Source organism: Mustela nivalis (assembly GCF_964662115.1).
Source record: "Mustela nivalis genome assembly, chromosome: 14".
NCBI lineage: Eukaryota > Metazoa > Chordata > Mammalia > Carnivora > Mustelidae > Mustela > Mustela nivalis.
The window spans coordinates 14,750,109-14,762,977 of NC_139033.1; the positions used below are offsets into that span (position 1 = coordinate 14,750,109).

The 12,869-nt window shown below is 57.5% G+C and overlaps 1 protein-coding gene across 4 annotated transcripts in view; it reads left to right on the forward strand.

Annotated features, from left to right (window-relative positions):
• Nucleotides 1–12,869, forward strand: part of AACS (acetoacetyl-CoA synthetase) — an 80,514-nt gene that overhangs the window by 21,115 nt on the left and 46,530 nt on the right. For 3 of the 4 annotated variants that reach the window (XM_082698651.1, XM_082698652.1, XM_082698653.1), the window contains exons 6-10: nucleotides 70–184; nucleotides 353–434; nucleotides 3,300–3,447; nucleotides 8,565–8,645; nucleotides 12,183–12,307. In XM_082698651.1, the coding sequence (XP_082554777.1) occupies nucleotides 70–184; nucleotides 353–434; nucleotides 3,300–3,447; nucleotides 8,565–8,645; nucleotides 12,183–12,307 (551 nt within the window). The remainder of the gene's footprint in view (nucleotides 1–69; nucleotides 185–352; nucleotides 435–3,299; nucleotides 3,448–8,564; nucleotides 8,646–12,182; nucleotides 12,308–12,869) is intronic. The other variant, XM_082698654.1, reaches the window with a different exon arrangement.

Consider the following 12,869-nt stretch of genomic DNA (forward strand, 5'->3'; position numbering starts at 1 on the left):
CCCGTCGGTGGCTGAGGCTGTTTGCCTTTGGCGTGCCTGATGGCGACCACCCTTTCCTTCTGTTTGCAGGGCGTCCTGGACCGCTTTTCTCAAATCCAGCCGAAGCTCATCTTCTCCGTGGAGGCCGTCGTGTACAACGGCAAAGAGTACAGCCACATGGACAAGTTGCAGCAGGTGGTGAAAGGTGGGTGGCCCTCCCGCGTCTCAGCTAGCAAGGCCGGGCGCAGGGTGCACGGATCCGAGGCCCCCGGGGCCCCGCGTGGGCCGTCCCTCTGTGTGTTACACTCTGTGAGAAATACCAACGCCCGTATGCCGTGGCCTGTAAGCCCGTGCTCCCCGCTCCTCCCCCCAGGACTTCCGGACCTGAAGAAGGTGGTGCTGATCCCTTACGTTGCTCCGAAAGACAAGATAGACATCTCCAAGATTCCAAACAGGTAAGTCCGCCGCGTGCCGACCGCTGGCTCCGGGCAGAACCCCCCGGAAGTCCCAGTGGGTTGTCCAGTCTGTGAATCCTTGCACGGGGGGCGTAGCATTTTAGAGGTGTGGGAGGTTTCGGTTAAAGATCACAGTTTGTACGTGGGTACCCGAGGCCACACGGCAGTTTTGCAGCAGAATGGAGAGAGCCCCGGAGTCCTCTGTCTTTCCCTTTGCTGTGACTTGACGTGTCCGGTCAAGGCCAGTTCCTTGATGGAATAGAAATTGCCACATGGACGTGTGTGTGTGCGCACGTGTGTACATGTAAACACGCTCGTGTGTGTATGTTTCCCTTGTAGGACCTTTGTCCCTATTGCTAATAGCACTTTCCTCTTTTTTTCTGACATTTATAAGCTGATGCATCACTCACTTATGTACCTAATAGTATTGGGGGCAGTTTATTTTGGAAGAGGAATTCAGGAACTGGGCTGTGGTTTGGTCACAGTTGAGTTTGCCTCCAGATTCTTGGGGTTATACTCCCGTCTCCTTTCTTGAAATCATCATGGGGGGTTCCGAGGTCAGGTGTGTTTACTCGTCTTGCCCTGTCGGGGGGAGCAGGGGAACAGGGAGGAGATTGCAGGGGTCTTTTTTGGGGGTAGACAACCGACATGTGGCTTGGGTTTTGTCCAGGCTGCTTTCTAGGGGTGCTGAGGGGGGACGTCTAGGTGCTGAGCTCCGGGGGTTGTGGTCGTTGGGAGGCATGAGCCACACCTGCAGGGAGGGTGAGCCGTGACCACTGGGCCCAGTAGATAAGGCTATGCTTCTTGTGGGGCAGGAGGTGGACAGGAAGTACCCAGGGGCTGAGAGAAGGGCACAGGTCTGGGGGAGGTGACACCGAAGGTGACCTTGACAGATGAGCAGGGTTTGGAGGCAGCTGCTGGTATTCGGATTCCGGAGGCCGCAGGGTGCTGCCAGCAAAGTAACTCTTCTGTGAGGGCGGTGGTCTCAGCTCTGTGACCCCGTGTGAGGGATTCACCTGTCTGTGCCTGGGGTCCCCATCTGTAAAATGAGGAGATAACAGCACTTTCTTCGGTAAGTGGACACCAGGCCAAGTGCACTCAGCGTAGCCCCAGGCAGCCATGATGGGCTGGGGACAGCTGCAGGCTGAGGTGCGCTCTGGCCACGGGTATCTGCGTCAGCATGTGCGGGGCCTTACGGGCAGACTCGGCACTTGGGTCGACCCTGAGACTGGGGGGGCCCTGCCAACTGTGATGAATGACAGCCAGATGACGAGCCCTGGTCCCAGTTCCCACCGCGCACTCAGCTCCCCTGCCTTTCTGTCAGGGGTCAGAACGCAGAGGCCGGGAGGAAGACCAGACGGGCTCATTGGTCCCGCCATGGCCCGGCTTTTATCCTTCTGAATGTGTTCATCAGTGGCTGATAACAGAACGAGAGCATCCCGTAGCATCCCGTGAGCCACTTCATTCAGCTTGATACGATGTGAGAAGCTCCTGCCGTCCCCCCCGGGGCATGGGACCCCCGCCCGGCTCATCTTTGCAGGATGCCACAGATAAACTAAGAACAAGAACGTGCCCAGGCTCAGAGACCTGGGGTTGCGGGGGGGACCGCCCTTGGGGATTTTCATTTTTAGAAGAGAAACAAAAGTAATTGCTATTTACCGTGATTTATAGACCCTTTGGAAGAAAAGGTTTTTCTCTCTGTGTGAAGGATCCGATTAGATCGGACACTTTGTGTAAATGGGGTCCGAAGGGGAGGTGGTGGTGGAGTGGGCCTTCCGTTGCTGGAAAGTTCCACAGTGAATCATTGTCCTGACACTCTGGAGCAGAAAGCTTTGTTGTTTGCGGCTCAGAGTTGAATTATTCTGCAGGCCCTTTTTAACCCTGTGCGCCTCCCCCACGAGACAGCCTCGTACTTAAGGGTGCCTTCCCTGCAAGATAGCGCGGCTCTTCCCTCTCGTGTGCATGCGTTTGGTTTCAGAGTAATTATCCTCAGCAAATTGCTGCAGGCTGAGTTCAACCGATTCTCCCCCTTCTGGAAAGAAGGTTTCATTTGTCAAAATGGCAGGTTGTTTTTCCCCCCCTCCCTTCTCCCTTCCAAGGCAGCGGAGAGAAGAGCGCCAGGGTCTGTGTTCCTGCTCATCTCAACACAGAGAAAACACCTCTCCCACGTGGCTTCAGCAGCCCAGTTCCTGCTCAGCAAACAAATCTGTTCCTCCTCCGCTGGTTTTTGGCCACCCGCGTTAATGCCCTATGTCCGCTTTGGGGGCGGATTTCTTAGGTGGTAGTCCGCGGCCAGACTTCATTTTGTTTCGGGACAGATATCTGTACCGAGCTACTCTCCTCCTCGGGACACGTGATACATTTGCCCAGAAGCATCTCTGTCATGGGATCTGGTCTTCCGATCTCGGCCCCACTGTGCCGCCCCGACCTTCCCGTGGAGCTCAGGGGTCTGGTCCTTCCTTCCTGCCCTGCTCTCACAGGGGCCGGCACAGCTTCCTTCCCCCGAGTTTGCCTGCAAACGGGACATGTTCATTGTAAGTGGTCCTTGTGCACAGTGCGTGTTAAAGCCCTCCAGAGAGTCTCAGAAGAGATAGCCCTTGGTCTTGTCAGCATGCTAATAAAGCAGCTTGGAATTTTCAGTCATTTGGTGCGTTTCCCTTCAATTAATGTGAATGCGAATTCATAGAGATCTGACTTTTCCCCCTCTCTCCCAGAGAGCTTCCAAACAAGGTTAGTTTTCCCTGGAAATCCTACAACGTAGCAGTAGAGGGCAGCGAGCGGCCACGTCTAGCCTGGGAAGCCTCGGCAGACGCAACCCAGCCTTCTGGAATGTTCACTGTCCGTCTCTGTGTGTTCTGCCCCCAGCGTGTTCCTGGATGATTTTCTTGCCACCGGGAAAGGCGCGCAGGCCCCGCAGCTGGAGTTCGAGCAGCTGCCCTTCAGCCACCCCCTCTTCATCATGTTCTCGTCGGGCACGACCGGGGCGCCCAAGTGCATGGTGCATTCCGCTGGGGTACGTCTCTCCACCCTCTGTCTGCTCCCCTGGGGACTCCTGGCTGGCGAAAACAGCCGTTTGGGCGTGTACTCCAGACCCCTACCCCGCCAGCCTGCACCCCCTCCCCAGAGACTCCATCGTGCAGCTCCTCTGCAGATGTGGCGGGGGAGCATGGAGGTCCGAGACTGAGCTTGGGCTGCTGTTCCAGGCACTGCTGTGGTGCCTGTCACCGCCGGGACGGGGGTGGAGGCCCCAGGGTGAGCCTCTGACTCCCACAGTGCAGCCAGGACCCTGTAGGTGCTTGTGAATGCGGGGGGTGGGGGGGTGCCCACCGGCCTTGCACAAAGAAGGCAGTGGAGCCGGGAGGGTAGCAGCCGTGAGCACCTCGAGGATTAGGAGAGGTGCCCGTGTTGTTGCACGAGGTTGTCGTGTTGGAGGCGCGGACGTGTGTGCGCTGTATGGCGTGGTCAGAGCTATGCGTGGGCTCGGATCAAAACCCTGGAGAGCCTCCGGGGCACGGTATAAAGTGCCGGCAGCTGAGAGAAGCTCTCGGGCCACAGTCGTTGGCTCTGGCCGCTGTCACTGAGCACCCCAGGCCGCGGCATAGACAGCCACGTGCCTCTCATGGTTACTGGGCTGGAAGTCTGAGGCTGGGGAGGCCAGGGTTGGGGTCCGCTGAGGGCTCGCGCCTTGGCTTGTGGACGGCCGCCTTCTCCCCGTGCCCTGACCTCGTCTTCCTTCCATGCGCACCCTTGGGCTCGCGCGTTTTGTCGCAATTCCCTCTTCCCGTAAGGACATGAGTCAGATTAGATTAGGACCCCCCTTCTGGGATCCTTGACTTTGTCCCCTCTTTTAACGAGGCCACATTCCGAGGTCCTGGGCCTCAGGCTCAGCGTACAACTTCAGGGACCCCCAGTTCAGCCCACAGCACGCACTCCTTGTTTCCCTGCGTATTTCATCAGGAGGCCGGCTTTACAGAGGCCCCTGAGATAATGCTTCGCTACTAAGCCTGAGATTCTGTCCCTGTCGATCAGTGAAGTGAACCTTTTATGCTTGAAATAGCCGTGAGCCTTTAGAGAAGCTGCAGAAAGAACTCGGTGGGCTCACAGTGCAGCTGCTGGACTCTGCCAGCCTCCGTGCGCTCGGCATCTGCTCCTAGTGCTTTCTGAAAGCTGCTTCCTGTGTGGCCACTGTCTCTGTGTGCGAGCACACACACATAGACACACAGACACAGACACACACAGACATAGACACCTACAGACAGAGACATAGATACACCGACACACAGACACATACGGATATATAGCGGACACACAGGCACACATGGACACAGACATACTGACACAGGCGCACAGGCACACACATAGACATACACAGGCACACATACAGTTACACAGGTGCACACACAGACGTACACACGGACACAGATGCACAGACACATACGTATGGGTACACAGGCACACACACACACAGATAAAGACACACCCACACATGGACACACAGAGATTACCCCCCGCACACACACAGACACACACACACACACTTTTGCTTTTTGCCGCCCCCCACCCCGAGCCTGAGTTGCAGAGTCCAGCCATTCACCCTGAGTCCTTGAGCACGCGTCTCCCAACCGCAAGCACGCTCCCGCACAGAGCCCTCGTCGGGTCGCTGTGTTCAGGAAAGCGGGCATCCGTGGGATGCTGTCATGTGACGTGCGGCCCTGTCCGCGTGCTCCGCTCCCCCTGGGTCCCGTGCTCCGGAGCGGCCCTCAGCCTGCCTTCCCCTGTCAGCCAGGGCAAGTGCTTCCCACTGCTTAGGTCTGGGCGCCACCTCCTGGAAGCCGTGATGTGTCTTTCTCCGTACGTCATTCAGGAGGCGCTGCTGCGTCCTCGGCATCTAACCAGGTCACTCTTCGGAGGTACCATTCCTGGTGCATTTGGTACTTTTGGCCGCCTCCTGTCTGTCTACACCGCTCCTGGCCTTGACTGGGAAGCTTCTTTCTGACTCAAGCACAGTCCCCGCCTGGAGCTCCGACGTCTCCTGGGGTAGCCTCGGGAGCCAACCCCCTTCCCGGGTTCTGCGCCCCCGGCACTCCTTCCAAATGTCCGGGCTTCTGGCCTGGCGGCTCTGCAGCTCTCTCCAGACCCGCTTTCCCACTTCCCCCTCAGGTAGCGTAGCCTGGAGGAGGAAACCCGCAGGCCTGGGTCACACCTGGTCATAGCCTTCTCTCCTGCTCAGAAGAAGGGGATTATCCGAGAGGAGAAAGCTCTTCCCGGACGCCTTTCTGGCTATTGCTGGAGTTGATGGTGGCATTGAAAATCAAATATGTTTCTCTTACTCTAGTTGAGTTAGCTTTTACAGATGTTCCCTTTGCCTAGAAGCAGTCTGAATCCCTTCCATAAAAAGGGGACATTTACATTTGAATCATTTTAAAGCCTTACACAGCTTTTCCCAGAGCACTTCCATCAGAATAGGGGGAGGAGTGAGCGCAGTTCCCTTATTACCTGGCTCTGGATCCCAGGTGACACAGAGCTGCTAGACACGCCAGGAGCCGGTGGGCGACTTCTCGGGAGGCCGCAGGGCAGGAGGGAGGGGGATGTCGGGGGCGAAGCCTTTACTTTTGCCAGTAACACTGGCCAGGCCGCGGCGAGTTGCCCTTTTGCAGGAGTGAGTTGACCTTGTTCAAACCACCCTATTTTATGAAATCACGTTGGGTGTGTTCAGAGTCCAAGACGTCATTGCTATGGTGGCTGGAATCACATTTTCCCCAGAGAGGGGAGCTCTGGTCCGCCCGGTCACAGGCCTGTTAACGAGCTATAGAGAGGAGCGTTTTTAGAAACCTTGTAGACAAGGGTGGGGTATGTGTGGCAAAACAACAGACATTTTAGGAAAAAACTGAAATGTCTAACTACACTTTTATTTTTAGTGCTTTTTGCAGAGCGAATGTCACTTTTTTAGGCAAGGAACATAAAAATGTATTAGATATAATGTGGCTTGCTCATAAAATCATCATGCCTGGTATATTTGGAGTATAGAAAAGTCAGGAAAAATCATATTTATTCTGTCTTCCCTGGGCTCTTGCCTCTCCAGAGAAGTGACTAAGCATCTTGCCTGTTCTGTTCAAGAGTTCTCTCGACAGGAACCTTGGAGACATCGGGACGGAAGGCCACAGCCAGGGGACGGTGGGCCGGCCCCCGGCTTTTACTGGGTGCTGTTCCTTGTTTGCAGGCTTGTGTTTTCCGAGTCGACAAGAGGTTTCAGGTCTCAGAATGCAGCTTCCCTTTTCTTTCTGTGAAATTAGATTCCTCCTTTTGCTTGAGATGCACAAAGTCACGTTGCTCATACTTCCTTCCCCTCAGACTCAGCCATAAATACTTAAAAATTAAGAGCAAAACTACTGCTGGGAATTACGGTTCATTCAGAGACTCTTGAGAGAGAAGCCAAGCCTGGCTTGTTTTGTGCGCCTGATAGGAGGAGGAGAAGCACAGGCGAACAGATGCCGGGTTATAAATAGGCCAGGCTCAAAGCAGACCGCACCGAGGAAGAAACAGGTCTAAGCTGAAGGACGATTTTAAGTAAGAATCCGGGAGCGGCTTTGCCGCGGGTTCCTGTCGTCACGGAGCCCCTGGCCCTGTCGGTGGATGTGGCGTGTGGATGTTTCATGTTCACTCAAGTAGTTCCTGAAGTGATTGTCCCCAAGCAGGTGCCCCTGTCCACCCGCACTCCGAGGCAGAGTGCTGTGTTGTGTGACTTTGCACCAAAGTGTGTGACCCGCTCAGGCAGGGGAGCTGTTCCCGACCCCTCTGATGCATGCTCCATAAAACCACCAGAGACCTGGCGTCTGCATGTGGCCTTGGGGACCTTCAGAAAGGTCCTGCTACCCCCGAAGCCTCTGTCTGCCTGGGCCCCAAGTGGCTGTGGTCCCTGCTGCTCCTCGCGGGCCTGGTGGTGGCCTCTGTCCTGGACGTGCTCTGGAGTAGGAGCTCTGGCTCTTGAGTGGGAGACTTCGTTGGGTAGGGTTGTTTCCACCGAGCTTTCAAAGGAATCCTCTGCCTTTCAAGCCTTGCTGGTTTGTTTTCATTTCTCTTGGGTACAAAGAGAATTGGTTATAAAGGCTGCTTGTGATACGTGGGTCCTTGCTTCAGCCCTGATAGGCCCTAAACAAGGGGACCTGTTGCCACCAGCCAGGAGCTCCCATCTGTGGAAGTGTGGCGGCCGGCCCTGTGCAGGGGCCTGTGAGGGGCAGTGCCTCGTGTAGCCTCGGGATCCTGCGTGAGATCCATGCACAGATGGGAGCATCAAGGCCAGGGGATGCTAAGTGGCTGGCGTGGGGCCCCGTGCTGTGCCCTCCACACAGTGCTTGGAGGCGGGGTGCACCCTCCCTGCTGGGAGCTGCAGACAGGACAAGTTCGGCAGGAGGGGTGTGGGCGGTGAAGTATTACAGAGCTGAAAATAAAACACGAGGGCGCTCTCAGGGCCGGATAGAGAGCTCCGAGGTGTGGTGTGCGGAGAAAGCAAAGTGCAGGCCACGTGTGCAGGTAAAGAAGCCAGCATAAATAAATCCACATTGAGAGGCCAGGAGTTTACATGGAAACACACAGGAGGTGGGTGCACGGCGGCTGGAGAATTGGGAGCAGGCAGGGGCCTCGTCACGCTGTCCGCTCTGGAGCACTGGGTGTGTGCGCACCTGCTGTAGAGAAACAGTGGATGGTGCTGGGGGTTGGGGTCTAACTGGACGTTTGGGCTGAAAACAGGATATCGTGCTGCAAGGCTTGCAGAGCCCGTGGAGGCGTGGCGGCCGCGTCTCCCCTGGGCTGTCCCGTCCCTGCGCTGCAGGGTCCGCGTGCTGTGCTCCCGCCCTGCCCTGGCCTTGACTTTGCCTTCTTGCTCCCCTCTGCCTGGGGTTAGGGTCCCACACTGTTCCAGATGTCCGTGGTAGCTGGAGCTCGAGGCTGGCTGGAGCCGGTCGGAGGCCGCTTCCCAAGTGCTCGTGGACACTCGGGTCAGGGTGCAGGGCACCCCGGGAGTCCTGCTCATGCACTCCAGCGTGCTCAGTAGTTGGCTTCCTCCAGGGAAGGAAAGGGAGGCTGACTTCTCCCCCGGGGCTTTGCTCAGGCTGCTCTCCTGCCTCTCCCCAGGGCACCCTTATCCAGCACCTGAAGGAGCATGTCCTTCACGGCAACATGGGCAGCGGCGACATCCTGTTGTATTACACCACGGTAAGCGGGCTTCGGGGGGTGCCAGGAGCCAGGAGACTGAGCTTTGGTCCCTTCAGGGCCTGTGCGACTCGGTCAGGGGTTTGGTGAGGGTCATTCTCTCGCGTTAGCCGGGTGGGCCCGCTGGGAGCACACGGGGCCTTGGATGAGGAAGGCGGGGGGGTCAGCGTCGGAGACGGAGATAGGGTGAGGGTCAGAGTGCGGCGGGGTCACGAGCCAGAGTGACTTTTTGAAGTTGGGAAAGACTAGGAGCTTCCGGAAGGAGCGCCGTCCTGCCGACACCTTGATTATGGACTTCTACCTCCAGAATGCTCACGCAATGAATTTGTGGTGTTTTAGGCCACTAAATTTGTGGCAGTTTGTTGGAGTGGAAATAGGAAATGTATACAGATGGCGCTCCCAATTACTGTGACAGCCAGGGGTCCCCGTGTGGAGGCCAGGTTGGGCCTGAGCCTATCCTGGGGACCAGGGCTGCTCCCCATTACAGGACCGGCCTGGGGGGCCCCTGTCCCTGCCATGGGCATGGGCATGCAGCTTCGGCTGCCCTCACACCAAGTCCGTGCCTGGGAGACCGCACCCGCCCAGACTTAATTGTGTTTCTTTTAGAGGGAGAGCGCGCGAGGAAGAGCATGCGGATGGGGAGGGGCAGAGGGAGAGGGACAAACAGACTCCCCACTGAGCAGAGAGCCTGGTGTGGGGCTCGATCCTACAACCCTGAGATCGCGACCTGAGCTGAAATCAAGCGGTGGAAGCTCAACTGACAACATCTCCCGGCCACCCTCCTCACAGAAGGAGTTCTGTTCTGCCCCGAAGCCTTGCGGGGCTACCTGGTGGCTGAGCCCAGGTACCCGGCTGGTCTGCCCAACCACCTGCCTGCTCCCTGAGGGGTTTCACTAGAATCCTGGAAAGACTGCGGCTTTCACTGAGCAAGGAGTGGGGCCCAGGAGCCAAGGGCAAGGAGACAGTACAGCGTAAGCCAGTGTTGTCTGGGTCAGACGTCCCTGGGATGTGGGGTGGGTGGGGGCCTGCCTCTAGCACATTCTCCTGGTTTCGTGTGCGATACGCATCATTGAACCAAAGCTCAGGTTCGAGCAGCTGGGGACACTCCAGTCCTTGTGAGCTCTGTGTGATGAACACTTCAGACAAGTTATCCTAAGAGACGAAAACTTGAAGTTGGCTTTTTCCAACTGCAAACATTAAGAGGTTTTAGAGTGAGTTAGCTCTGTTCCTTGGATGACAATTTCGTGCTTTTTTTGTTTTTGTTTGTTTTTTAAAGATTTTATTTATTTATTCAACAGACAGAGATCACAAGTAGGCAGAGAGGCAGCCAGAGAGAGAGAGGGGAGGAAGCAGACTCCCCGCTGAGCAGAGTCTGATGTGGGGCTCGTTCCCAGGACCCTGAGATCATGACCTGAGCCGAAGGCAGAGGCTTAACCCACTGAACCACCCAGGCGCCCTCCGTGCTGAGCTTTTAAAGAAGTGGAGTGTTGGAGGTGCGCTCCTGGCCCGTGAGGTTGATGGCCAGGGTCCTGGCTGTGCCCTTGGGGACGGAGTCTGGGACTCCACCCACTCCCGGGAGAGGGAGTCCGAGGGCACCCCGGGTGTGTGGCTGTGCGCGGGCTGCCTCATCGCTCGGCGTGTCTAGCTGCAAATCAAGCGCTCGGGCCCAGCGATTGGGGTCTCCCTCAGCTGCAGGGATATAACCCGGATCCTCCTGCCCTCCCTACAGGCAGGCCAGTGGTGCTGGGCACTGCCAGGCTCTGGGGCCCTTTTCACACGGAAAGCCCATCAGCACTGATGGAGCATCTTTTGAGTTGTGGGGAGACCTGGCAGGTGCGCCGCTGTCAAACTCAGCTGCCTCCCGGGGACTCGCGGTTTAAAACGCCAGGGTTTTACATGGAGGGCAAGTACGTCATAAGAGCTCAGATCTGCAGTGGTTGTCCCAGAGGCATTTCACTTTTCCCAAAGCATCCTGCCCAGGAGAGATTGGCAGGTAGCTTTTTCCGTGGGGCATGCTGGTGGCCACAGCCGTGGCTGGAGGTGGCTGCTGGGGTCCCCGTGGCCCGAGCCACGCCTACGCTGTGTCTCTTACGGACTGACTTTAACAGCTTCCTCGGATAGTGAGTTGGGTGGGCCACTGTGCTACTCAGGCTGCCCCCACTGGTTTCTGTTGTTTAGAATAATTCCTTAGTGGGGTGCCTGGGTAGCTCCGTGTTAAAGCCTCTGTCTTCGGCTCAGGTCATGGTCTCAGGGTCCTGGAATCGAGCCCCGCATCGGGCTCTCTGCTCAGCGGGGAGCCTACTTTTCCCTCTTTCTCTGCCTGCCTCTCTGCCTACTTGTGATCTCTCTCTGCCAAAATAAACATACAAAATCTTAAAAAAAAAAAAAAAAAGAATTCCTTAGTGAAAAACTCAACTGGGGATATTAAAACCGTGTTAAAAGGAAGCTCAACAAACTTGAGATTTGGGGTGCCCCCAGTGCTGGTGTCATTGAAGGGAAGGACAGGCCGCTTCTCAGGGGCCTGCTGGGTCTTGAGCCTGTCCCCCAGGCCGCTGGTGGCCTGCTCGCTGAGGCTCTGTGCTGGTTGTCTCTCGTCTGGGGGTTCTCAGCCAGGCTGTGCCGGAGGGCCGCTTGGGGTACCTTCCATGGTCCCCGGTCCCCACTGTGGGATCTGCGCACGGGCACAGGAGAGGAGGGCGGGCCCCCTGGCCTGCCCGGCGGAGACTCCTGCTGGAGCTTTCCTCTGGCTCGTGGCTCCTGGCTCCCTCGCTGTGTTGGTTCAGCTCTGGAAACGCCCACAAGTTCCCCTGCATGGATGGGAACGCAGTGGCCAGTTCTTTCTGCCCTGAAATTTTTCTTAAATAACAACAACAAAGGAGGCTTTCCCTTTGTCTGGGGAACATTTCACATGGCACACGTGTGTGTGTGGGGAGCTGTCCGTGTCCTCCCGGGCCAGGGGCTCCCGTGTGGGTCTTGCTCACACATGTGGTCTACGTGTTCCCTGTGGCCCGTGGCCCATGTGGAGGCCTGCCCAGGGCTCCGGCTGTGGGTGTGGGTACGCTGCAGCCTCCGTGCTGGCTTGTTGGACACAGAAGCTCGTCTCAGAGACGGGTCCCCGTCACTGCGGGCCGCATTCCTGTGGATGGCCGCGGTGGGCTGACTCCTGAAAGCTTGCCACGTGCTGTTCCAAATGTCTGATGTGACCTCACAGGTTTGGCCTGTGGTGTTCCACAGCACGTGTGCATGTGTGGGACCCCTTCTGTGGTGGCCGGACCACATCTCCTATCTCCTGGCTCTCTGGTTCCCGTTGTCCCCAGCGAGGCTGTGGGAAACACCCTTTGACCTGTCTTAGCATGCGTGTGTGTTGTGGGTCCGTACGAGGCAATCTAGGCGTGGAGCTGCTGGGGCAAGCGTCGTGCATCGGGGTGGGGGGTCCTTGCGGACCGCTGGCTCGGTGTCGGGACGTGAGACGCTGAGGGGCAGAGGTGAGGCACCTGGTCCGGCGCTCGGTTGACACCGTGTTCCTTCTGTCTGTCCCAGGTCGGCTGGATGATGTGGAACTGGATGGTGTCGGCTCTTGCCACAGGGGCGGCTGTGGTCTTGTACGACGGCTCCCCACTGGTGCCCACACCCAACGTGCTCTGGGACCTGGTTGACAGGATAGGGTAGGTGCCAGGATGCCATGCTCGCCACGGAGTCACACTGCCATTGACTGCCGTAGCACTGGTGCCGTCTTGGGAGTGCTTGCCCTCTCGGTGGGCACGGAGGGCGCGGGAGGGTGTGGGAGGGTACGGGAGGGTGAGGTTGCCAAGGAGGGTAGGAAGGGGCAGGTAGCCCTGACGGGGACCGGCCAAGGAGATCGGGGCCACCCCCAGGGCCAGGAGTGAGTTTGAAACTTCGGGGAATCAGGAGAGGGAATGTGATCTTGTGTCTGTAACTCTGGAGCCTGAGCTGCTGGAAGAGCCCAGGAGAAAGGGGGCCAGGGCCGGCGAGGGTTCTGCCTCGTGCTGGGCTCCCCCAGCTCCGGGGTGGGCTGCGGGTAAAACAGGCTGTTCGGGGATGGTGTGGATATGCCTGTGCGGGGCAGGGACAGAGCCCAGCACTGGGGCATAACCAGGGTCTGGGCTTCCCACTGCTGGCCTTCCGAGACCCATGGCAAGAGGACAGTCCTGCCTTTGTCAGCTGTCCCCTGGAATCTCCTTGGACCCGGCACAAGGTTGCTCCAAA